The sequence below is a fragment of the Oncorhynchus clarkii genome, chromosome 4 (assembly GCF_045791955.1).
Source record: "Oncorhynchus clarkii lewisi isolate Uvic-CL-2024 chromosome 4, UVic_Ocla_1.0, whole genome shotgun sequence".
In the NCBI taxonomy this organism is placed as follows: Eukaryota; Metazoa; Chordata; class Actinopteri; order Salmoniformes; family Salmonidae; genus Oncorhynchus; species Oncorhynchus clarkii.
The window spans coordinates 59,709,010-59,734,788 of record NC_092150.1 but is presented as its reverse complement, the minus strand read 5'-3'; the positions used below and the strand labels follow the sequence as shown (position 1 = coordinate 59,734,788).

General features: G+C 41.9%; 2 protein-coding genes across 11 annotated transcripts in view; one reads left to right on the top strand and one right to left on the bottom strand.

Moving 5' to 3' along the window:
- The window catches only part of LOC139407018 (trichohyalin-like), a 31,093-nt gene extending 21,468 nt beyond the window's left edge, over nucleotides 1-9,625 (top strand). The window contains exons 14-17 of the mRNA XM_071150274.1: nucleotides 1,058-1,277; nucleotides 1,791-2,001; nucleotides 8,694-8,771; nucleotides 9,431-9,625. Of these exons, the coding sequence (XP_071006375.1) occupies nucleotides 1,058-1,277; nucleotides 1,791-2,001; nucleotides 8,694-8,754 (492 nt within the window). The 3' untranslated portion in view covers nucleotides 8,755-8,771; nucleotides 9,431-9,625. The remainder of the gene's footprint in view (nucleotides 1-1,057; nucleotides 1,278-1,790; nucleotides 2,002-8,693; nucleotides 8,772-9,430) is intronic.
- Nucleotides 9,626-10,124: 499 nt separating this feature from the next.
- LOC139407019 (unconventional myosin-VI-like) overlaps nucleotides 10,125-25,779 on the bottom strand; it is a 94,342-nt gene continuing 78,687 nt past the window's right edge. Inside the window, exons 28-36 of one of the 10 annotated variants that reach the window (XM_071150276.1) lie at nucleotides 21,654-21,814; nucleotides 21,451-21,492; nucleotides 20,966-21,004; nucleotides 19,683-19,721; nucleotides 17,959-18,065; nucleotides 16,617-16,757; nucleotides 14,530-14,556; nucleotides 12,464-12,682; nucleotides 10,125-12,335 (exon numbers count right to left, since the gene is read on the bottom strand). In XM_071150276.1, the coding sequence (XP_071006377.1) occupies nucleotides 12,136-12,335; nucleotides 12,464-12,682; nucleotides 14,530-14,556; nucleotides 16,617-16,757; nucleotides 17,959-18,065; nucleotides 19,683-19,721; nucleotides 20,966-21,004; nucleotides 21,451-21,492; nucleotides 21,654-21,814 (975 nt within the window). In that variant the 3' untranslated portion in view covers nucleotides 10,125-12,135. The remainder of the gene's footprint in view (nucleotides 12,336-12,463; nucleotides 12,683-14,529; nucleotides 14,557-16,616; nucleotides 16,758-17,958; nucleotides 18,066-19,682; nucleotides 19,722-20,965; nucleotides 21,005-21,450; nucleotides 21,493-21,653; nucleotides 21,815-25,779) is intronic. The other 9 variants (XM_071150277.1, XM_071150278.1, XM_071150279.1 and 6 more) reach the window with 9 other exon arrangements.

The following is a 25,779-nucleotide window of genomic DNA, read 5'->3' as shown; positions in this document are numbered from 1 at the left end:
AGTTTGTTTGGGCTAATTTCAGGCTTAAAAAATAACGCTATTTGTAAATTGAAGGGCCAGACTCTCTGAGAAGTTAATGGATTTGAAATGGACGGCTCATTGTAAACATATGCACGTTCTGTATGTGGATAAATGAATGATAGAGCCATTATGACCAGCTGCGTCATAATAACATGATACTTCAACACCAAATGCTCCATAGAGCCTGATCTGATCTATTCTATACTGGACCCGTAGAGCCTTAACTAGGCAACCTTTAAGGTGTTTCAACTCTTGAGGATATGTATTTTCGAAAGATATGGCACTTCACTCACAATTTGTGCATAATTAACATATAATTGCAGAGTGGGTCATGCTCTCTGTTTGTCTAAAATGGTAGCTTTGAATCCCTTTGACAAAACCAAGAAGTGAGAAAAACTATAAGGAAGATTGCTGTGCTGACAACAAAAGTCTGATGAACTTCCAAGCTCCGAGATCTCAACCAGCATCAAGTTTTCCTCCAAAGATCAAAAACTATTCAATGTGCTGCCTGCCAGTAACGGTTCTACATTCAATATTTCCAATTGAAAGAAATCACTGAAGGCAAAGTTTTTTTGCCCCCCGGACTTGTCTGATCTATGCTCAGGAGCCGAGGAATTACATCCTTTTAAATGGTTTATTCAACTCCGAGGGAAGGTGCTGGCTTAGACCTGGCTTAGACTTGGTTAGACCTGGCTTAGACCTGGTTAGACCTCAGACCTGGTATTATCACTTCATGGCTTTGAATAATGGGACCCTGCCACACACAAGTAGATGATTTTAGTAAAAGGGCTTTGTTGCACTTCAATCGTGTATAAAAACATGGGGAGTAGCGGGTAGAACTCTTTGAACTACCACATGGTTATTACGGATAGTGATTAAATGTCACTGCTATGAGAAAGTCGTTCAAGTCAGTGAAGGCCAATAATCTCTTTCTATGCCTAAGAGAAAAAAGTTAAACACATTTAAATGTCAATTGAAAATAATTTGTCCTCAACGTTTTAGTCACTTGTGGCTTTTCTCTTCTGTTTCTGTTCAGCTGCTGCCGTACCTGCAGTCCAATCTAACAGGATTCAAGAAGCTAGAGATTCTTAACTTCAGGAATGGCAGCATTGTGGTCAACAGCAAGATGAAGTTCACCAAGTCAGTGCCATACAACGTGACCCGGGCCGTCCACTGTGTCCTGGAAGACTTCTGCAACGCTGCAGCCATGAGACTCAACATTGAGATTGACAGTCACTCTCTGGACATAGAGCCTGGTATGAGACGAGGCCCGGGGTTGTGTCCCAAATTGCACCCTATTCCATATATAGTGCACTACTTTTGCCCATAGGCAGGGCCCTGGTCAAAAGTAGTGTGATGCATAAGAATAGTGTGCCATTTCAGACTCAGACCATGTTTCACTGCAGTTGCACTCATTTCAAGATGTTTACAGAACATAACAAATATACTGTAGTAACAGTCGAATGAATGAGAACATTTTGCATGGAGACTTTTACAGCTTGAAAGAATAAAGCACTTTTATCGCAGACTATAAATTGTCGAGAGTCTAAAATCTATCGAATGCAATGGGCCATCATTGCTAGACTTTTCAATAACTAAAGTGCTAAACCTTCAAATTACATTCTGACAAAAACAGAGGGAAAACCTCATTAAACATCGAACACTTTTGACTACCTCCCTGAGAAGAAAAAGGGGAGAAGACACAGATACTTTGGTATTTCATGGAAACTGATCCTACCATTTCCCCCTTCCTCATTCTTTTTGAACAGCTGATCAAGCAGATCCCTGTAAGTTCTTGGCGTGCAACGACTTCTCTCACTGTGTGGTGAATCGGTGGTCACGGGAGGCCGAATGTCTCTGTGACCCGGGGTACATGGCCATGGACGGCCTGCCCTGTCAGAGTATCTGTGTCCTGCAGCCTGACTACTGCCAGAACGGGGGACGTTGTGAGATAGTACCAAGGCATGGAGCCACTTGCAGGTACCTTAGAATACTTCAACTATCTGAACATATGGGAAGCATTGCAGTAGGATTCTATACGTGTACCAAGATTTGTGTTAAACCGTACATTTTTACTGCTACCTAATATTCATAATATCCAATGTCATCACTTGTTTCTCTCACCTGTTACGTTGTTCTACTTGTTTATGTTGTTTACTTAAAGTGTTGCGAGGGAAGCAACACAACGTGACAATGTAATACCACAGTCAACACTACACGTACTCTTCATGAACTGTATATTATGTGCTCTAACCAAGTGTCTTTCACTGCTTTAGATGCCCAATAGGTAAAGTCTGGCACTTTAACGGGGAGCGCTGCACTGAGCTGGTGGCTGTGCCAGTAGACCCCTTCCTTTTCATGAGCTGCTTTGTGGGCTTCCTGTCCTTTGTTTATGCCGTGATAGCTCTCATGTCATTCATGTACACACAATGTAGACGGACCAGAGAGACAGTGACTTTGGCGTGAGCAAAATTATTTTCTTCACTGTGCGGATTTGTATGGTACATGTACTTAGCTGTACTATATGTGTTCTTACTTCTACACTTGCTATATATATATATATATATACACACACATATACACATACACTCTGGTTAGAGGTAACATAAATTTTGCTTTGAGAGCAGCACTGGTACTGTAGTCTAAATACTAGTGGACTTCAGTGACGTTATCTTGGCGCTATAAGCTCACAGCTCGCAGTCATCCAGACAGCATCATGCTGACACTGGAACCTACAGAAAACATTTCTGTATAATCATTTTTTCCCTTAATATCATTTTGTTTAGACCCGATTAAACATACTCACCTTCTGGAAAAAAAGGTTTTATTTTTGGGGATTAAATCTTTAAAGTCACTACCACTCAAATCTTGGTTCTTATTTAACATACACATTCAAAGCTAATCATTATGTCTTTACTGGTATATGCTTAAAGATGTTTTTCTGTATGGGGGCAACTTTTTAATGTTTATTCTTCACTAAAGCCCATATGACAAGAATCAGAAACGTCCAAATATCCTTCACTAACTATGCTACCCCTTAACTAATCCCTCGACACAGTATATGTAAAAACAGCGATAAAGTACTTACAGTGACAAAGTCGTGTTCAAGCAAAGGTTAAAGTGTCAGTGGCTTTAGTTCCCCCTCTGATCCAGTTAGTTCCATGTGAGAGCAGCTTTTCTGCTTGTCTGGGGATTTGAGGGCTTCAACCCTACAAGGAACCAGTCAACCCACCCACACAGACCTAGATTTGCCATCTCCCATTAACACAGTGTACATCCAAAATGGCAACCTATTCCGTATATAGTACTAATCTAGCTCCTAGACCAGACAGCACCACAGACAGTCAACAATATCAAGTCTTAGAACATCTAAAAGGTTAATACGTTATTTAGCTTTCCTGTAATCTTATTGTAACTAGTTTAAGATTTCTCCGGTCAAAGATAAAGAGCAATTTTGTCTCAGCAGATCTATTCTATGAAACCATTTTATTTAGACATTTTGAATTTCTTGAGATGCAGCAGCTCGTTTTCAAGGGTGTGTCCCCCCCCCCCCCAAATAAGGTAACAATTTACTTGACACCCAGCGTCATAACAGTCATAACAGTTGACATAACCTGTCATATGATCATGACACATATTTAGACCTGTTGTGACATATAGTACAAGTTGAATGTTTGGACACAACTACTCATTCAAGGGTGTTTATTTATTTTACCGATTTTCTACATTGTAGAATAATAGTGAAGACATCAAAACTATGAAATGACACATATGGAATCATGTAGTAACCAAAAAAGTGTTAAACATAATCAAAATCAATTTTAAATTTGAGAATCTTCAAAGTAGCCACTCTTTGCCTTGATGACAGCTTTGCACACTCTTGGCATTCTCGCAACAAGCTTCATGAGCAATGATTTTCCAACTTGATTGAGTTCCCACATACGCTGAGCACTTGTTGGCTGCTTTTCCTTTACTTTGCGGTCCATCTCATCCCAAACAGGTTGCGGTCGGGTGATTGTGGAGGCCAGGTCATCTGACACAGCACTTCATCACTCTTCTCCTTCGTCAAATAGCCTTCACACAGGCTGGAGGTGCATTTTGGGTCATTGTCTTGTTGAAAAACAAATGATAGTCCCACTAAGCCCTAACCAGATGGGATGGTGGGATGGTGTATCACTGCAGAATGCTGTGGTAGCCATGCTGGTTAAGTGTGCCTTGAAATCTAAATAAATCACTGACAGTGTCACCAGCAAAGCACCCCCACACCATCACACCTCCTCCATGGCTTCACGGTAGGAACCACAAATGCGGAGATCATCCGTTCACCTACTCCGTGTCTCACAAAGACACGGCGGTTGGAACCAAAAATCTCAAATTTGGACACAAGACCAAAATAACAGATTTACACCGGTCTATTGTTCATTGCTCGTGTTTCTCAGCCCAAGCAAATCTCTTCCTCTTATTGATGTCCATTAGAAGTGGTTTCTTTGCAGCAATTCGACCACGAAGGCCTGATTCAGTCTCCTCTCAACAGTTGATGTTGATGGGTCTGTTACTTGAACTAATTTATTTGGGCTGCCATTTGAGGCTGATAACTCTAATGAACTTATCCTCTGCAGAAAAGGTAACTCTGGGTCTTCCTTTCCTGTGGGGGTCCTCATGAGAGCCAGTTTCATCATAGCGATTTATGTTTTTTTGCGACTGCACTTGAAGAAACTTTCACAGTTGACTGACCATGTCTTAAAGTAATGATGGACTGTTGTTTCCCTTTGCTTATTTGAGCTGTTCTTGCCCTAATATGGACTATCTTCTGTACAGCTCCCCCTCCCTTGTCACAACACAACTGATTGGCTCAAACGCATTAAACTTTTACAAGGCACACCTGTTAATTGATATGCATTCCAGGTGATTTCTCATGAAGCTGGTTGAGAGAATGCCAAGATGTGTAGAAATGCTGTCAAGGCAAAGGGTGGCTACTTTGAAGAATCTCAAATATAAAATATATTTAGATTTGTTTAACAAATGTTTTTACTGCACAATTCCACATGTATTCAATCATTTTGATGTCTTCACTATTATTCCACAATGTAGAAAACTGTCAAATAAAAATGTTTTCACTGGAATGAGTAGATGTGGCCAAACTTTTGACTGGTACTATATAGTGTGTTATTTTATGGCTGATCATTTTCTGAAATTGACCATATTAAGTAATCATTGTAATTGCACACACATTAATGTCAGAGATGCACCTACCCCAATGCTCTGATGCTGATGACTGAGATGAATACAAAATCATATTGCAGGAGCAGGACAACACACCCTCTTTTATAATTATGATGGTCATAATGCTTCATGAGTGTCATGAAGTGCATTTTTCTCAGTCTAAGTGACACAGGATGGCTATAATGCTTCCTGACAGTGCCATAAAGTGTATTTTCTACAAGTTATTTAAAATATGAAAAAAAAAACATGACTTTAAAGAACTCATTACAACAACAAAAAATGAGTTAACAAACTTTCAAATGAAAGGAAACTTCTTGGCAGGAAAAAAAAGCATTTGAATAAAATGTGGGTTTTGAAACTTATGTAGGTGTCATAACCAGCCATAAAAATAACGCAATATCACAATGTCTAAATATATGGGCCAAGACAGTGTTATGACCATATTAAGACAAGTTGTCAGCTGTTATGTCTTTATGACATGGTTATGACCATGTCATAATGTGTTATGATGCTAGATTTCAAGTATAGTGTTACCCTACAACTAATAAAAACTACTGCTACAACTACGAATAAAACAATTACCTATAATATACAGTTGAAGTCGTAAGTTTACATACACTTAGGTTGGCGTCATTAAAACTCATTTTTCAACCACTCCATACATTTCTTGTTAACAAACTAGTTTTGGCAAGTCGGTTAGGACTTCTACTTTGTGCACGACAATAATTTTCCAACAATTGTTTACAGACAGATTATTTCACTTTATCACAATTCCAGTGGGTCAGAAGTTTACATGCACTGTTGACTGCCTTTAAACAGCTTGGAAAATTCCAGAAAATGTGTCATGGCCTTAGAAGCTTCCGATAGGCTAATTGACATCATTTGAGTCAATTGGAGGTGTACCTGTGGATGAATTTCAAGGCCTACCTTCAAACTCGGTGCCTCTTTGCTTGACATCATGGGAAAATCAAAAGAATTCAGCCAAGACATCAGAATTTATTTGTAGACATCCACAAGTCTGGTTCATCCTTGGGAGTAATTTCCAAATGCCTAAATGTACCACGTTCATCTGTACAAACAATAGTACGCAAGTATAAACACCATGTGGCCACACAGCCATCATACCGCTCAGGAAGGAGACTCGTTGTCTCCTAGAGATAAACATACTTGTGTGTGAAAAGTGCAAAACAAACCCAGAACAACCGCAAAGGACCTTGTGAAGATGCTGGAGGAAACAGGTACAAAAGTATCTATATCCACAGTAAAACGAGTCCTATATCGACATAACCTGGAAGGCTGCTCAGCAAGGAAGAAGCCACTGCTCCAAAACCGCCATAAAAAAGCCAGACTACGGTTTGCAACTGCACATGGGGACAAAGATCATACTTTTTGGCCATAATGACCCTCGTTATGTTTGGAGGAAAAAGGGGGAGGCTTGCAAGCCAAAGAACATCATCCCAACCGTGAAGCACAGGGGTGCAGCATTATGTTGTGGGGGTGCTTTGCTGCAGGAGGGACTGGTGCACTTCACAAAATAGATGGCTTCATGAGGAAGGAAAATTATGTGGATATATTGAAGCAACATGTCAAGACATCAGTCAAGAAGTTAAAGCTTGGTCGCAAATGGGTCTTCCAAATGGACAATGACCCCAAGCATACTTCCAAAGTCAAGGTATTGGAGTGGCCATCACAAAGCCCTGACCTCAATCCTATAGAAGATTTGTGGGCAGAACTGAAAAAGCGTGTGTGAGCAAGGAGGCCTACAAACCTGACTCAGTTACACCAGCTCTGTCAGGAGGAATGGGACAAAATTCACCCAACTTGTTGTGGGAAGCTTGTGGAAGGCTACCTGAAACATTTGACCCTAGTTCAACTATTTAAAGGCAATGCTACCAAATACTAATTAGGTGTATGTAAACTTCTCACCCACTGGGAATGTGATGAAAGAAATACAAGTTGAAATATTCACTCTACTATTATCCTGACATTTCACAATCTTAAAATATAGTGGTGATCCTAACTGACCTAAGACAGGGAATTTTTACTAGGATTAAATGTCGGGAATTGTGAAAAACTAAGTTTAAATGTATTTGGCTAAGGTATATGTAAACTTTTGACTTCAACAGTATACATATTTACAAATATCTTCATGGAGATGTTTCTATTAGTTAAAAACTAACGGTTAACATTTGAAAAAGAGCTTTCTTAAATTCACTCATTTTAATGCCTTGATTTCTATAGGTAAATTATTCCAGTCATTTGGGCCTTTGTATCTGGAAGATCTTACTCCAACTTCGTGATGTACCCTTGGAATGTGGAATTGCTGCTGTTGTCGAAAGGAGTAGTGCGAGTCTTGTGAAGTTAGGTGTTCCTTAATATATACAAGGAAATGTAAGTTGATACACTTAAAAAAGAAATTGGTACCAATGCAGTCATCTCCTGTTTGGGAGTAACAGCCAATTTAGTTATTCATACATTGTGCACTGTGTCTTATAACAGCATCCAATAATGAATCTGCAAAGATGGTTATAAATGACATCTAATTCGTAAAGTAAGGTCTTGGTAGTGTTTTGATAGTCACCATAGTAACCCAACTGGTTACAATAAAATAATTCTTACAGTAGATCTGTATAGTAACCCAATTGCCTGATATGGAGTTTATTCTCTGCCATGTACTAAACAGCATATAGGACTTTGTTTGATTTTAAAACCAGTGTTAATATCATCTTGGAGTGTTGCTTGGATCTGCAAAATATTTTATCCTGATGTATGGGGAGCTCTGTATTAGCATGTGTGTGAACATGTGTATTCTGACAAATGAAGCAATTCAATGATGAATACTGAGCCTTGAGGTTGTGAATCCAATAAGTTGTGATTTGTGTCTTATGAAAACAGATACGCATGGAACCAGTTTAAATTTTTGTTGTTGTGAAACCAAATATTTATTCTTTTAAGATAGAATATTGAAATAAATTAAATGCTTTTTAATTTATTTTTAAATGGCACCCGTTAGTTTGCCTTGGTCAGATGAAAAAGGTACATCATCAGTATGTTTCACTAATGCTGTAGTTGTAGAATGGTTGGGTCTAAAGCCAAATTGAAATTAAATGTATACATTATGGAATGTATTAATTTCTCAAAGACGTTTGCTATTGAACAGCAATTTAGGCCTACAATCAGGATATATTTGAAAATGATTGGTCTATAAGCAACGTGAAGGTCAAGTACTTTGTTTTCGCCAAGAGGATACTGCACCATATTTAACTTGGTGTCCTTCCATCTCACAGGTCTTTATAATGTACACTAGAAGCTCCTGACTAATACATCTTCATTACAGAAAAACCTCGTTGCGCTTCACCCCATGTGACTTTGCCCCTTGGGATAATGGTTTTATTTTTTGCTGCTTCCTTCGCTCGTTTTGTCTCAATATCAGTTCTCTTATTTTGTAGATACCCAGAAAAGTATACGTCTTCCAGGGCTGACAAATTAAGAACGTCGAGTGTTGAATGACAACCCTCCGTATTGAGGTAAGGACTTGTTAGGTCATTTGTTCTCTCTGGACAACTTTGACTTTCATTTGACCTCCATTTCTGACCCAGACAGAGAATGCCAAGGTGTCAAATTACATTATCGCAACAAGAAAGGCGAATCAAACCATGACATACTTATTATTCAAACTGTTCCATTATATTTTGATAGTTTACGGGTGGATCTCAAATGGATTTAGAGCGGAGTGTATTTCTACACGACGGTAAGCCGGACAGACAGACAAACACTTCACACAGACAAACTAAACCTACCAAAGGGAAGGCTTATCCCATGTTATTCACCTCTTGATGGAGGAGAGGCGGATTGTCAAGCCTGTTTATGAGCAGAAGCCGTTGTTGCTTTCGGAATGTAGGCTTTGTCGGTAGTCTGGCTTTGTGATTAGTCTGGCCTTCTTTGATCCTCTTTCCGGGTCAGTGTTAGTTGTTGAGGAACAGGGTCAAATTGAATTAAGAGTTAAATGAAAGGAAACGGAATGCAGAATTGAGTTTGTCTAACTTTCATTCAAAAGATAATACAATTCAAAGCATCAGACTTGGGTTTATACAGTATCCCAGTTAGATTAATGACATACATTTTAGCTTGCACTGTACAGTCTTTGTGAAAGGTAACAACTGGAATCTGTGTCTCTCTTTTTTAGACTTGGCAACTGCAGAAGAGACACAGGAATGTTAATAAAACAATAGCTAAATCGCAGATGCAGATCACGGACAATGTTGTGATTGCAGAAAGACATTGACCTGTTGGCTACTGATGGACAGACAGGCACTCAGCCAGACAGCCCCTTCATTTGACCTTTCCAAAGCCTGTGTTTCACCAGAAAGGATACTCCCATTTTCTGTCAAACAGACATTCAGGCGAAATCTGGACAGCCGTACTCGGTCATTGTCATCAGTGAACAAATGACTCGGGAACGACAGATGAATGTCAAACGGATGTGATCATTTTGCTATGGCATCCCAGGACCGCTAACTGCTTTTATACATATGTGCTGACATTTATTTTAGTAGTGAAAGTGTTAATGTAAAAATGCCAGACGAAAAGTTACAAGAAATGTTTTCCTCATAATGAGGTACTTATGTTGCAACGTTGTATAGTGAATAACACGTACTGTACACCTGTGTGGGTGATGTTAATGATACATCTGTCTCTGTAATAATGTAATGGTGTTTCCTCAGGGTCGTAAAACTACTGCTGTTCTGTACACGTCGGGGAAATGAATTGCTCACCATCTTCAATAGGGCTTTTTTAAAACTATTTCCTCACAGAACTCTCTCCATTTGTGTTGCTGTAGCATTGAGTAACAGAACGTAAAACACGAGGAGCAATGTCAGTTGAGTGAAAGAATGCGTTTATTTCAACAGTTAGAGATCAGCATTAGAAAAACGTGACAGTGAAAAGGCAGTATTTGAGGAATGATTGTAACGCGTGGAGAGAGACACACAGAGCATATCGAAGCCAGTCAGTAATTGGTTGTACATTACAAGAGATATTCCAGGAGACCACACAGTACGTACAGTAGTATACTCTGGTGTTCAAGTCATAAATAAATACTTAGATCTAAACTGAAGACATGCCTCAGACACGCGCACGAGTGGATAGATCTCATGCATTCAAACAACCACGACGTCGCCTTTTCGCTTGTGCAGAGCGTCAAAGGGAATGAGAAGAAGCGCTAGAAAACAAACCCCAGACTAACAATCAGCCTTACCTGAAGAGAGTAGTTCTAGTCTCACAAGAGATTGTCTCTAAAACACACAGTACTGTACATGACAAAGGCTGTCCTTCTCCTTGTAGCTTTGAGGAATTATTGCTTCATTTTAAAGTAGTTATTTTTTTCAAGAAACATGAGTCATGTGCCCAAACCCTTTGATTTTAGAGTAGAAAGATTTCTTTTGAAAATAAATGTGTACATTCCTGTAGAAACATTACTCTCTTTGTATCATAAAATATCCTGTACGTAAGTGTCTATTGAAATATGAGATGATATATCCAGGAGGGAAGACTAGCTGGATACTGTATCTGAGCTTGAGGTCTCCTTGACCCCTCCTACTTCATTTCGCCATTCAGTTCTGCTCCCATACACACATTTGGTCCAACAGTATGACTTGAATGCTATTTGAAATCCTAGAGTATCTCAAGATTTGTATGGTTCACTTCTGGTAATCCACATCATAAATTAAATTTGATTAGCACATTATTTTTCTTCTTAAGACAATATTTGGAATATCATAGCCTTGTGTGGACAACATAAAACAATGCATTTAAATTTCAACCATGTGGCTTTAGGAATGAATGGTTGGGGAATGTGAAAATGAAAACATCTTTAGCTTTCTTTCGTTCTTTCTCTCATTAGCATTCCTAAATCACACAAACAAAAAGTAAAGACTGAAGGAACAAAATCGACTCAATTACATTCTGTCTGAAAGTCAGAGGTAAAAAAAAGAAGAAGTTTACAGTATTATCAAATATAATAATTTGAAATGAATGAATTTATGTGCAGTTACTGAAAATAATCCTTAGAAGAACCTGACGCTCAAGTATAACTGCCTCACATGAGAGATCATCATCATCACCCCGCCAACACCACCACCCCCAGAATGCGTTGAAGCCCATTTCCACCCATGGATCAAACATCTCTTTTGTGCAAGTATTGTCCTGTAATAACCACATGAACAGAAAGTATTGGTTAACGTGAGATCATCAAAAAGCTGTTATTAAGACTGCAGAGAGAAAACGATGAGATGTCAGGTTAAACCACCAACACAGTAATAAACATCTACGATTTAATACTCTTAAAACTCTTATTTGGAGGCGCAGCTTTGAAAACAGTCCCTACTTTCAGCAAATGACCCTGTTAAAGTCGTTTTTTATTTATAAGGCCTCGTAGTTAAAGTAGCAGGAATATTAAAGAAAAACCTCACATTTGCTCAAGAAACAAAACTAGATGTAATTAGTGTCTGACTACTCTGCATAGGTTCACTGCAAATTCCTCTGCTCCCACCAACAAATAATAACCAACAAGAGAATTGAAAGCCGGCAAGAACATGAAGAAAAAAAAAATGGACAATGAACAAAAAGCAGTTCACTTATGACTTGAGTACCTCCAGTCAAAACATGGTACAGTATGCTTGAATGCCCGCCGTGTTCGGTACAGTAGCTAAATGCATTCTTCCCTTTGCTGTAGTGAGATAGGCCTGTGGTTTGGGACAGGGGATTTAGCGCCAGGGTGGAAGTTTCCCCTAGGTACAGATCTAGGATCAGCTTCCCCAATCCTAACCATTAGTGGGGGAAATGAAAAACTGACCCAGAATCAGTGACTAGGGGGAAATTCACCCTACACCTTTACTTGAGGAGGCTCTGCAGCATGGCTGTGGCATAGGTGGGGCGGGCCTGTCGGCTCTCGATAGCGCTCCGGAGGTACTGGATGCCCCCGCAGCGCTCCCAGATCTCCTCAAACTGCCGGGGCAGTATCTCAGCTCCCCTCTTCCTCGTCAGGCCTGTTTCCTCCAGGCTCAGTTCACACATCTCCATGTCATCTTTCCCTACAGACACACAGAGAAAACAGCAAAACAAGTTTTATGAGGCAGTAACAGTATGAAAAGAACAGACAGGCACATGCGCGCACAAAATGCACACAAAGACACCCCACGGGGTCAGGTTGCTGACCGACCTGCCACCAGCAGGATGGGTTGCTTGTCCGGATGCAGCTCCATCTGCCTGGCGATCCAGGGCCCGTCAAAGTGGGCGTACCACCAGCCCTTCTTCTTGTTCTGGGGGTCCTTGTACTGGTCCCCGGGCCTGATGAAGGGGATGCGGAAGTAGCGCTGCTGCCTGTTCATGGCCACCTCATGCTGCCTGGCTGGGATGGGCGGGGCTGGGTTCGCCTGGGCTGTTGGGGAAGGGATTAGTTAGAGAGGCTAATGATGCTGGCTGATTGCAATGGTAACAGAAACCAATAGGGATGGGAAGGAACAGGAACCAATAGAAATGAAAACAGGAACCAATAGGGATGCTGGGACTGCGTTGCTGCTAGAGCTCGGGGGGGGGGTGTCAGTATTAGCAGAGAGCAAATCAGTGACAAGCGGCATGTCAGATGTTTGTTACAGAGCCTGCTCGTATCAAAACAAAGAAAACATACATTTGCATATTCTACGCAAAGTGGAGCATAAATAAATAAGGGAATACATAGGCCAAGTGATTGAAAGGGGTGGGAGGCTCTATGGAGAAAAGGACCAGGGAAAGACGGGGGGTGGGGGTGCAGTAGCCTCAGTCCTGTTGACAGGCATGGTACAGTACATATTTTCCTTTAGTTTAGAGCAACCTCTCCCTGACTCCCTGCCACCAAACAAAACGGAGCCTTTACTAAAAGGTGAGAAAGACGAAAAGGTTGTGCCGTTAACTATGAGGATGACACTTTGCAACCAAAACCATTGCTGTACAATTAACTAGAGAAACAATGGCCGCCCACTCATTCCCAACACCTTTCAGAGAGTCCTTCCCTCATATAAACAGTTGATTTTGTCCAGAGAAAAAGCTTGCAAAAGCTGCAACCGAGACTGACAGAATTTTTGGTGGGTGTTTGTTCCAATGACGTGTACACAATCTCTATGTGAATACACATCATTCCTTTTGACCATACTCCTTGACAGACGCACTATATGTGAATTCTTTTTGTTGCAAGGATGTCCGTCGATATGTACGGCCAGCTACTCATTGTCTGATGCACTTCAGTGAATGAGAGGGTCTGAACTGACAGGAAAATTAGAAAATATACAGTAGATGTGCACCCAACAATCTCCAAGGTATAAGTACGTGTTGTGTAGCAAATCCCCTGCTTTCTGCTCCAATGACGAGTCAACTGCTAGGTTTCTCTCCCAATCAGCAGGCAGACGTGTTATACCGTCATACTCCCCAAAAAAACGATGAGACACAGTTTCCCAAATGGCACCCTATTCCCTTTATAGTGCTCTACATTTATGCCATTTAGCAGACACTCTTATCCAGAGCAATTTAGGTTAAGTGCCTTGCTCAAGTGCACAGACAGATCGTTTTTTTTACCTAGTCGGCTCAGGGATTAGAAACCAGCAACCTTTCGGCTGCTGGCCCAAAAGTAGAGCACCAACTACGGAATAAGGTCCCATTTGGGAGGCGGGCACACATCCATCCAAACACCAGTTAGCCTAAGTGCCCTGAATGATTTTAGCTCCAATTGTCAAGCGTAGCCACATAACATTTGCAGCAACATCAATAACAGCAGCCATTTTAACACTTTGAAATGTCTTTGTGCCCATCCTCATTCTCTATCAGCTCGAGTTCCACATTTGAAAACACCATCCAAATCGAACACTGCCTTGTAAAAAAAAAAAACTAGAAGTCTGTAGCATCTCATACAATAGCCTACACTTACAAAGAATTCCAGGTGCACTTAGTTGAAACCCCTTCTTCTGTTATAAAAGAACATGCACACCAAAGACGATTACATTTAGAAAGAAACCAGTTGCTGTAAGATTCCTCACGCCATCACCAAGGTTATGTCCCAAACGGTACCCTATTTCCTATATAGTGCACTGCTGTTGACCAGAGCCTTATCCCAAAACAGAAAGTAAAACCCTTCCACATAGGCGAGTAGTGACCACCACACACAGACAGCCCTCCCCTCCATTTCCCCATGGTTAATAGAGGGCTTAGCACTGGGCTGAGGTTAGTGGTGCTACTACATCATGGAGAACCACTTACGTGCTTGTCTCACATGAGGTGCGAGATCTGAAAGTAAACATGCCAGGTTACACTTACAAACACGTGCAGTATGACACAGGTATTAAACAAAATCAACATGCAAGACAATATTATGGAACTACAAATTAATTTCCTAGAAAGACTAGGCTATTTTGAGCCGATCACCAATATCAATGCCTCTTCTTCATAGATATTAATGATAGCGCTATTACCATGTCTTTACATGTGTTTACTGTAGCCATGGCCTAAATGGATGAGACCATAGGCATGGAAGTACAGGGAAGGCCATTCACAAGCAAAACCATTTGATTGTAGGTTACATTATCCTTGGAGCCTGAAAATATGAGAGCTCTCCTCAGCCTCTGCCTTGTTAATGTGTCAGAGAGCAGGTAGGCATAGCTGGCACTGTGCTGTGTCTGACACTACGGGCTTTATTTTAACAAACCTAACGCAATGGTAAATCTAAGCAGTGGCGGTAGCGCTATTGGTCCGGGCAATATTTTTTTGTTTGTTGCTATTTTCACAGCCGTTATTATGAGCGCAATAGCTGGCGGTGGCGCGAAAGGGATGGGTTTTGATGAATAAACAAGTTGTGGTTGTGACGAAGGCTTGGTCACTCACTAGCCAATCATGGCGTTCCATGCCTTAATACCGCATGCGTTATGGATAGGCTACTTGGCTAATGCATGGCCAGGACAAGATTGACACCAGATGTATTGCTGTTGAACCAGCTTTTGTTATAGTAGGGTAAGGGTAGCCTACTAAGGTTTTAATTATTATTATTATTTTTTTTTAATTAAACAAAATGGAAAATAACAAAATTCTAAATACTAATGTCACCGGATGATCTTAACTCTCGTTCCATGATGGGTAATTAGTCTGCATGGAGGGGTTTTATGCACATCCATAATAATAATAAGAGGCGCTGGCTAAAATAATGTAATAGCCTACATAGATTAAAAAAAAAGTGATGTCCGCTCACAGTTTTGCTGCTGCCAAACTTGATCTTTGAATGAAACTTTGGTGATCAAGATTAATTTCTAAGAAGTCTCACAATCCTCACAACAAAAATGGGGAAAAAAAGTTTCTAAATAGGAGATTCACGGGCACAAAGCACATCTCTTGCTCCATGTGTATATGGGCACTATGCATCAAGGCTGGATAGGCTGAGCTTCTGCTGTCAAAATCCATGCCATAACCAACCGTGTTACCGCTAAAACCAGCTTTCGGTTGGTCTTAAAATATCCCCACCAGCGCATACTGAAAACGGCGCATGTTTTTAAGGACACAAATCAGATATCGCTACCCCTCCACCCTTAGCGCAAGCGAGCTCATATAAGACAGGTAAATTACCAATCCTGGCGCTAGGGTTTGAAAATAGAAGAGCGTCGGGATTTAACAGGTCGAAATTGCAAACAAGCACACGTTTGACAATAGTGCTTTCTTAACGCCAGATGAAAATAGAGCCCTAAGTGAGAGGAGGAGAGGTGGGGGCTGGGCATAGCTACAGATCCTAGAATTATACATGTAATCCTATGGGGACTGTATATGTGGTATGCAGTTGTCTAACAAACAGCACATACAAAGTGGATCTGCAATCTGCCACACAGGAAAAATAGCTGTTTGTTGTCATGGCGACTCCATGTTTTGTACATGGAAAGGACCCATTTGCGGCTCACAGAGCGAGACAGCATGGGGTGCTATGGAGAACAATAAGAGAAAAGGTCAGGCTGGAGGATGAGAGCAGGCACCAACAGGTGTGTCCCAAATGGCACCATATTCCCTAGATAGTGCATTACTTTTGACCACGGCCCACATGGGTCTGGTCAAAAGGAGTGCACTATGTAGAGAATAGGACGCCATTTGGGATGCAGCCACAGTATCAGTATTGCAGTAGAATATATCAGTAGGGGACTAGAGGTCTGATATTGGGAGCAGAATAAAAAAAAAATGTATGCTTCCAAATCACGACTATCACAGCATGGGAAGAGACCCATAATAAGACGCCTACATTGATGTTGTACTGTATAACACTGTCTGAAACACCCTGTGGGTTGGGGACAAGGTGGCCTGTGGGGTCCCTTTACCGTAGTCGGTGACTGATTTGGGGGCCCTCTGCTCAGTGTTGCCGGTGTCGTTGCCCCGCTTCTTGTTCTTTGACTTCCAGGCGTGATAGACCTTCAGCCGGCGGTGGAACTCCTCTCGGCAGGCAGCCAGCAACTCAATATCTGTGGGTGGAGAGGGAGGGAGAAAGATCGAGAGAGGAAGAGCTATTCGAGCATGGCAGGTTCTAAAGTCGACCAGCACCACAAAGGACAGAGCTGCACACAGAGATGGAGGACGACCAACAGAGAGACGATAGCTACAGCTAAAAGACTTTCATTACTTCAACAACAATTCAAAAGCCATAAAATAATAAAAAGACAAGACAGCATTATGGGTTTGTCTTTCTATGTCTTCATGAAATTCTAAAACAATTGCTGCTAGGGTTAAAACGCATTTAAACTGTCATCAGCAGACCCGCTAAGTGCCTTGGTAAAGTTGAATTCACAAAGATGGCTCCCTACCTACCAGATAAATGAGTCATTTCACTGTCAAAAAGGTCTCCCTGTAATGGGCACACTACTTAATATCAGCATGCCTGATTGCTTTGTGAATACTTTCAATACAAATGCGTCAGCAACCCCAGATACCCCATTGTTGGGCATTTTTGGTAGCACATAAGACACAGGGCTTGGGGAGCAGCGAATGAATGAGCCTGCGCCCAAAATGAAAGCCAATTCTAGGGTTCCCCAATAGGGTCAGGGGTGACTTAAACACACACACACACACACACACACACACCACCCCCCCCCAGTTGTTGGACATAAGACTAAAATCCCCAGGAAATCAGCGTAGTGTTTCTAATTTAGGAAATCTGTTACAGAGTATTCAAGCGTGTAAATCAATAATCAAGGTTTGAAATGATTATGTTTTGGTCAAATACTATACCCGTTTTGGCTTCTTGTGGTCCATTTGCAGTATACAAATTATTTATAACCATCTGCTCAACTACAAAAAAATGGCCCGAGGATTAATGTAATGGAGGATCCCTGCCCTACATATTGCACAACATTTGACCACTGGTACCACACTGTTTTACCAAATGATAGAAGAATTTGACTTTCATGTACAAGGAAGTGATCAAATAATAACGTAGGCATTAATAAATAACCATGGAGCAAGTTAAAGCTGTAAAATCACAATTCACTTTTAAACCGAAGCGAACCAGGCTCAGAAAACAGTTTGACAGTTCAATATTGCATAAGGTTCGTTAGGAGCGACACTGTCTCAGCAAAATGTCCCAGTCAAGATTCTTAACGTCAAAATGTCAGAGTCAAGTTTCTAAATGAGCTTCACCCAAACATTCAACATGGCTGACTTTCTTACCACAGGATGTGTTAATGGCGTCCCTCAGTTCAGCATACTTCCACTTGCTGAGCTCGTACTTCTTGGTGCCAGCAGCAGCAGCTTTGGTGGCCTGAACCTGTGGGCCTCTGGCAGCACAGAAAAAAATCAAGACAGTGGGATTACAACCAAAACCAGAGCAGGCTCCAGGGTGAAGTTTCCCCTAGGTACAGATGTAGGATCGGCATACCCTCCCCCAATCCTTAACCATCGGTGGGAAAAATTCTAAACTGACCCAAGATCAGCGTCTAGGGGCAACTTCACCCTACACCAGTCGAGCAAGAATGACAGGATCCATAACGAGAGCGATCAAAGGTCATAATCACATGACGACATATTGCGATTTTCATTGGAGGAGTTGGGAGCAGGATGATGTGGGGTGAAATGTGAAGTTTGTCAGGTGAACTGCAGCTAGACAAAAGAAATTTAACAACCCCACACCAGTAACACAGACTATTCACAACCCAACTGTATGGAGCTGGAACGGCTCATAGGAGCAGGAGTCCATCTCCTGTTTCTTTAGCGTGAGGCAGCTCGATGTGCAACTACACCTCCTGGACAGGATGTTAGTCTATCACAGGGCCTCGCCCCTCATTTTTCTCCATAACGCAGAGTGCCAAACAGACACACATTGGGTCCCTTGTTTACAGTCTTTGGTATAACTCGGCCGGGAATCGAACTCCCAACCTCAGGCAGGACACTAACCACAAGGCCATGGAATTGGTCATGGAGCTGCTCCAGTGCTGCTTTATTCTGTTGAACAGCCATTTAGCACTGTATGGGATGGTTTCCCTGACACAGATTAAGGACTAGGCTTAATCCATGTCGGGGAAATTGGCCCTGTGTGTCTTTCTACTCTCCAGCTGTTTCTTGCTAGTCTGATCTGTGGTCTCCTCCTACTAACTGCTGACAGGGCTTATTACATCCTGGCTGGGATTTGCCCCTTTTAGACTCTCTGGATCTGAGGCTGGAGCGGGCCCTGGGCCACGCTCTAATCCTATTGGCTGATTTAGCCTCTCCAACCAGGGGTGCGTGCCTCGCACCGTTGGCGGCTATTCCGGGTACCCAGAAGCACGCAGCCCCATCGACCTTGGGCCAGCAGGCCGGGGCACCTTCTGCTCCCACTTCCTGTGGCCATGTGTCGCAATAAGGCGTAGTGGGAGGCGGCTTGAACCAATTAGTAAACAGACAACGTAACAGTGCCTGCTGGGTTTGTGGTCGACGGGCTCCAGCAAACATCTCTCATTCAGTCATTCTGACGGCTGGCCACATGGCGCCAGCTAATTGGGATCCCAATAAAGAAGAGCTCTACTACAGTGCAATATCAGTGGGCCAGGAATCAGGATATAGCTGACTTATATAATGTGTGAGTAACTATAATAGTTGGAACAAACATATGAGGCCACCATTATTTACTTACCAGTAGCAAAAGCTAGCTGAAGTTAAGTGATCGTCTGAGATTTAACAACTTTCAAAAGATTTGAAAACCAATCATCCATCCATTTGCATGGTGAGGAGCCCTACCCCATTGTGTAGGAACACTCAATGGTTAATTGTGTGGAATTATGAAGAATTAGCCTAAATGATGATACATATCTACTAAGAAGATTAGTATGGATACGCAGAATCACACGTTTTGATCCAGAGATTTGATCGTAACGATTACCTGAGATTTAATTCATGGAATTGAAAGGATTTCTACCCACCTAGACAGAAGCTCAGACATTTCCTTGGCCATTTCCTCCCTAAAAGGACATGATGAGCCCAGCATAATAAGAGTTAGAACCACTTTCAATACCAGCCAACTGTCACATTGATTGCAGTTGTAAGACAGGAGAGAGAAAGAAGGCGTGTAAAGAGAGAAAAGGTGTGTGCAGGTGCAGCCAGGAATATAATGCACTCTCCCTCCCTCCCTGGAACACTGCTGGTTTACTGGTCACTGTATCATCTAAGCAGGTCTCACATTGTGGCGTGACATACAGAGGCTGATCAGGCGGACAGTAGCCACGCGGTTAAGAGCGTTGGACCGGAAAGTTGCTGGTTTGAATCCCTGAGCCGACTAGGTGAAGAAAGAAATAATCTGTCTATGTGCCCTTGAGCAAAGCACTTAACCCTAATTGCTCCCGTACGTCGCTCTGGATAACTGTCTAAATGACTCAAATGTAAATCTGTGTGTGAGATCCTTTACGCATCAGGCCGTGTGAACAGCCCAGAGCTCAGCATGTGAACTGTTGCAGCTATAAACAGAAACGCTTAGCTTCACTTGCAAATCTGTGGACGCCACCAAACTTAGATTTGATCTACAGGGCCACTGATTAAAAACTCACCACTCTGATGTTCTCACTCCTGTTGTTTAGCGCTTCTCTTCCCGGTTTGCTCACTCTCAGGTGACGTAAAACTGAGAGAACGTGTACATTCTTATAGCTATGCTCTGCCTATAACAAGTATTACTGTGTTTCCAAGCAATTTCTTATTACCGGATGAGAGAGCGTATTTCCAAAGAAATCTTTTAAACTGACAGGAACAGTGGCTTGTAAAAGAGAGTAACCACATGGCAAATCCATTATGACCCTTCAAAACACCCTTTCAGAGTGCACATCAGCATGTCTTTGATTCACAACGTGACACATCCATCAACACGTAGGTTAGTGAGTTGGTGCAGTTCAGGGGCTTGTGTGAATGCTGTGGGGAGCAGAGGTCTAGTTGGCAGATGCTGCTACAGCACACAGTGGATTAGTAATATCAAGATAACGGTCAGTGCAGTCAGCCTAGCCGTTGCTTTTCCCACAATGCATTATTTTCAGCCTCAAGGCAACAAAAAAAAAAGAGAACAAAAAGCATGCAAAAAGAAGTGCAGATCCTTATAGCTCATTAATAGAAAACATAACGTGTGATATTCTATGTGCACCTCGTCTGAATTTAAAAGAAGAAGTGCAAGTGTGCTGAAGGTGTATTTACACAGCAAAGGTGATGTTTAAAAGGAACCTACATGGACATGCCCTTGAGCTTTTGAGATCCACCAGCTCCACTGCAACAAGAGAATGATGAGGATTACAACCGTACACAATACAATGGGGAACTGGAAGAAAAGGTGCTTCCTTTTCCTCTTTCTTTGATTGGTTAAAAGGACAGATCATTCCTCTGGCAATCATTTGAAAATAAATGGACTTGATTGATCGAGTGAGCTCAGTCATGTCTGGGAATCAAATTCGGAGGTCAAATTCCTGGTACACGTAAATGTACTTGGTAAATAAAGGTGATTCTGAATCAAAAGTCAGCACTAATTGAACTATGAGTTGGTTTAAATATCATACTTAGCCTAGCATCAATCAATGGCTGTGTTTGCATGTAAGAGGTAAGGTTGGTTTAGCTGGCAGATTGCTACAGCATGCAGGGTAGTTATGTTTCACTGGTCAGGTTAAGGTTGGACGGGGGGGGGGGGGGGGTTAAGGGGTTTAAATCTTGGTGTCTTACGTAGCGCTCTCTGGGGATGATGGAACACCTGAGGTGCCGTTACTGGGAGAAGAGAAGAGAAGAGATTGGTTAGGCAGGCCTACAGACGGTCAGAGTCTCTCCCCAGGTCCAAAGTCCTCATCAAGACCCATCTCTGGGGACCCTCTCTCAGAGGGTAACAGATGGTCTATAGAGGTGTGTTAGCGGTGATAGTGAGCTGTTACCTGCGCAGGCCTGCGTCGTTCTGGCTCTCCTCTGGGATGAGTTCAGCCTCGCTCTGGGCGATCCTCATGGCCAGCTCCCTGTCGCGTCTCTCCTGCTCCAAGATGTTCTGGCGCACCGCCTCCTCCTCTCGCTCAGCCTCCAGCTGAACATCCATCTCCGCCTACAGAGACAGTTTACTTTAATATACGTGCTTACACACACACACACACACACCACACCCCAGGATGTTGTAATGCACAAGCACAAATACAAAGTACAGCATCTAATAACACACCCAAGGCAGCGTAGAATGAGCCCTGTGGGAGTGAGGCGAGTCAGAAGACAGCCTCAATTCCTGTTACGCTGAAGGTGGCATGTGGTTTTCTGATGGACCCAGTAATATGATGGATGGTCCTGCCTGCACCATGTCCTTATGAGCATTTTCATAAGTCACTCCTTGCCCAAGCCAGACTCATGAAGGGCACCAAAGACGCCTTGTATGAAGTTGACGCATATAAACATGGGCATGGGCGTTTTACAGCGCTCTCAAAATAGCAGGTCATCGCTGCAGGCTCGGGATGACTGCAGGTTCACAAGATTGGGTGATACTCCCTTTGGCACCTTCAAATTGCCCTCGCGCCCTCCCAGTCTACATCTGCTCCCCCCCGCCGCAGTCTCTATACAGTCTGTCAGGGACTTAAGCACAGAGATGTAAAGGAGGTGGCTATGTGTGTGGCAGGGCATGATTAGACTCGTTACACATCCACTAATGAGCCTTTCCTCTGCCTGTCGATCCCTGAGGGACTGTTAGCTGTAGTCTACAGGAACTGGCCACCATCCAGGGTCAGGAGATAAGCAGCCCTCAGGCGTGCAACTAGGGAATAGAGTCCACAGTACCAAGCCAAGCACATTTATCTTTTGGTCAAGTTTTCTACTGGGAAGAAATACAAGGGGCAGGGTTGAAAATATCACCACATTTTTTTGGCAATAAGATCAATGGAGAACTTGTGTTCAAAGAAACCAGTGGTGGAGAAAGTACCCAATTGTCATTCTGGAGTAGTTGTATAGATACCTTAATAGAAAGTTACTCAAGTAAAAGTCACCCAGTAAAATACTACTTGAGTAAAAGTATTTGGTTATAAATATACTTAAGTTTCAAAGTAAATGTAATTGCTAAAATATACTTAAGAATCAGAAGTAAAAATCACTTAAAAGTCCTTATATTAAGCAAAGTAGGCAGCACCATTTTCTTGTTTTTAAAATATATGGATAGCCAGGGGCACACTCCAACACTCAGACATAATTTACAAAAGAAGCATTTGTGTTTAGTGAGTCCACCAGATCAGAGGCAGACGAGATGACCATGTGTTGTCTTGATAAGTGTGTGAATTTGACCCTTTTCCTGTCCTGCTCAGCATTCAAAATGTAACTTTTGGGTGTCAGGTAAAATGTTATGGAGGTAAAATGTTATGGAGTTAAAAGTACAATGTTTTCTTTAGGAATGTAGTGAAGTAAAAGTAGTCAAAAATATAAATAGTTAAGTACAGATACCCCAAAAACGACTTAAGTAGTAATTTAAAGTACTTTACACCACTGAAAGAAACACCTGGGTTGAGAGAAATGCCATTCAGGAAGACAACCGCCGAGTCATGAAGGTAGTCAAATTCCACGTGACCATTTAGTTCCGGTAATTAGACTTCTCCAAGCTCTAATGCTGCTGCTGGTCATTAGTAGTCTACCAAACTTGCTACCTGCCTGGTAGTCAGCACTCTATTGTCCCTAATCACTCTAACATCAATGCAAATGTAATCGAAAATCTAATCAAACATCATGAGCTCATGTACGGGAAAACAGTGATGGCCTCTTAATAAAAAGAGGACCCCATCAGCTTTCTATCGGCTAGGCCTACTATATTTATTTAAACTTTCCTAATATTAAGTACATTGCTTATCTTTACAACAGGAGTATAGCCTACCTGCCTGGCATGAAAATGAATCACGGGAAAAGTGTCCTCAATTTATTTTAAGTGCATAGATGACATGCATTTTTCCTGTTGCCCCTGCTTCGAGATTGGACCATTAGCACGCACCTTTCTAAATCCCCAAAATGTCACATATTATTTAGTATATGTAAAGACAAGAATAAATCAAGAATAGTCTGATGGGTGACAATATTAGCCTATCACTTGTGAATGATGTCCAGCATAAGGCAAGAAATTATGCCTTTTTTGTTGCAACTTTTTCTAAATCAAACTGTGTTCGAATACCCATATTAACATAGTATATACTATTAGTTTATTTTTAGTTTTCTGTAAACGAACCGTATGCTTTCAGTTGTGCTGTTAGCCTGTCAACCTGAGGTTGATGCTGTTGCTATGCAACATCTTACTAGCTAGTTGGCATAACAAATTACATTATACAACTCCGGGTGTGTTCTTAAATTCAATCTGGAGTGCCAGAGTGCGCTCGTAAATTCAGAGCGTTTGTCAAATTGTCAGTTTGTAAATTTGGAGCGTTTCGCAAAGTGGCCAAATAACTTCTTAAAATTAAGCAAAAAAAAATTGCTTCATATGGGGCGTAAAGCCTGGCAGACATGCATACATAAGCAGCGCATGAGTTTCAAGTTTGGAGAAGATAATTTTCACCATAAAGCTGCACCTTTATAATAAAAGCATGACTTGCATAATCACATTTGCGGTCACTTTTGATAACGGTGTTTTCCGCTAATGGAACATAAGCGCTTATAGCCTACTTCCATGTGCGCATTGCTGCGCTCATGTGAAGAAATAGCTTAAAATGTTGATAAATTATTAGGCTAAATGTTTGTATCTGTTGCATCAGTCACATTGCATATTTTGATACTAGTGGTTGTATTAATTTGAGATCCATTGCATCCCACAACTGTCCCAGCCTATGTTTGGAATATTTATTTCTCACACAGAATATAATAGGTCAACTTTTGTACTATGGGGGATAGTCGATTGACATAGGCTAGTGCTTTTGCTGTTAGTAAAGGCCTACTCATCTTGTTGGCTGAAGTAAATGTGGACAGTTCTTTCAATATCTTCAATATGCACCTCGGAATTGGATAAGGACACATGCAGTTGCGTCCCCGATGTGTCGGTCTTCACTTGTAACCTGTGAGAAAGACCCAATTACGTGATGGAGAGCCATATGAGTGAGAGGTGCTTTGGAGCTCGCAGCAATCAGGGAGAACGGCACAACTAGCACTCCGGGCAAAGGGTACAACATCCACTGGCCGCAAAAGGCATTGCCAGATCAGGACCTAACATAAGGACAACTCAGAGTATGCTATTCTGTTCTTCTGAAATAGACTCTTCCTATCATGCTTCTTTAGACCTGTTTAAAATAAATAATGGCTTTATTTTGAAAGTAGAGGCTATATTACATGGATTTATTCAACTTAAAATGTAGATGTTCCAAAGGTCTGCATCAGTGGCATATAGGCCATGATATGCTAAATGTGTTTATGTTAATTAAATGGTAAATTACCGTGAGACCGACAGTTATTTGCTTGACAATCACCAGCTGACGAAATTTCGTGACCGTCACAGCCCTGTTTCATGTAGTTATTTCCTCCCAAAACTCAAACATCTGCAGTGTAAATCATGCGTATTCATACCAACGTGTACACGGAAGCCAAATGTGATGTTGATGGGGTATCTAAAGGTTAAAAAGGCTGTTTGAGTAAGCACCAACCCTTTCCCTGGCTCAGGGTGGGCTCTAGGCCAGACACTGATTTAAGAGTGCAGTTTTCAGCAATAAAAGCTAAAAAGCCTGTAGATTATCCAGGGTCAGATCTCTGGGGCGCTTTCGTGCTATCCCTCTTCAGATGGACAACATGGGGAGCCAGATGGACAGTATATAAACATCAGAAGTCTAACCATCTCCACGGAACTGGAGTGAGTGGGTGTAGAGAGCTAGTCAGTGAGTGAGTGTGAGTTCGAGCGTGAAAGCACTTGAGAGCGTGAAAGCGCTCGAGAGAGAGAGAGAGAGAGAAAGAGAGAGAGCGTGAAAGCGCTCGAGAGAAGGAGAGAGAAAGAGCTCGCGAGAGAGAGAGAGAAAGAGCTCGAGAGAGAGAGAGAGAGAGAAAGAGCTCGAGAGAGAGAGAAAGAGCTCGAGAGAG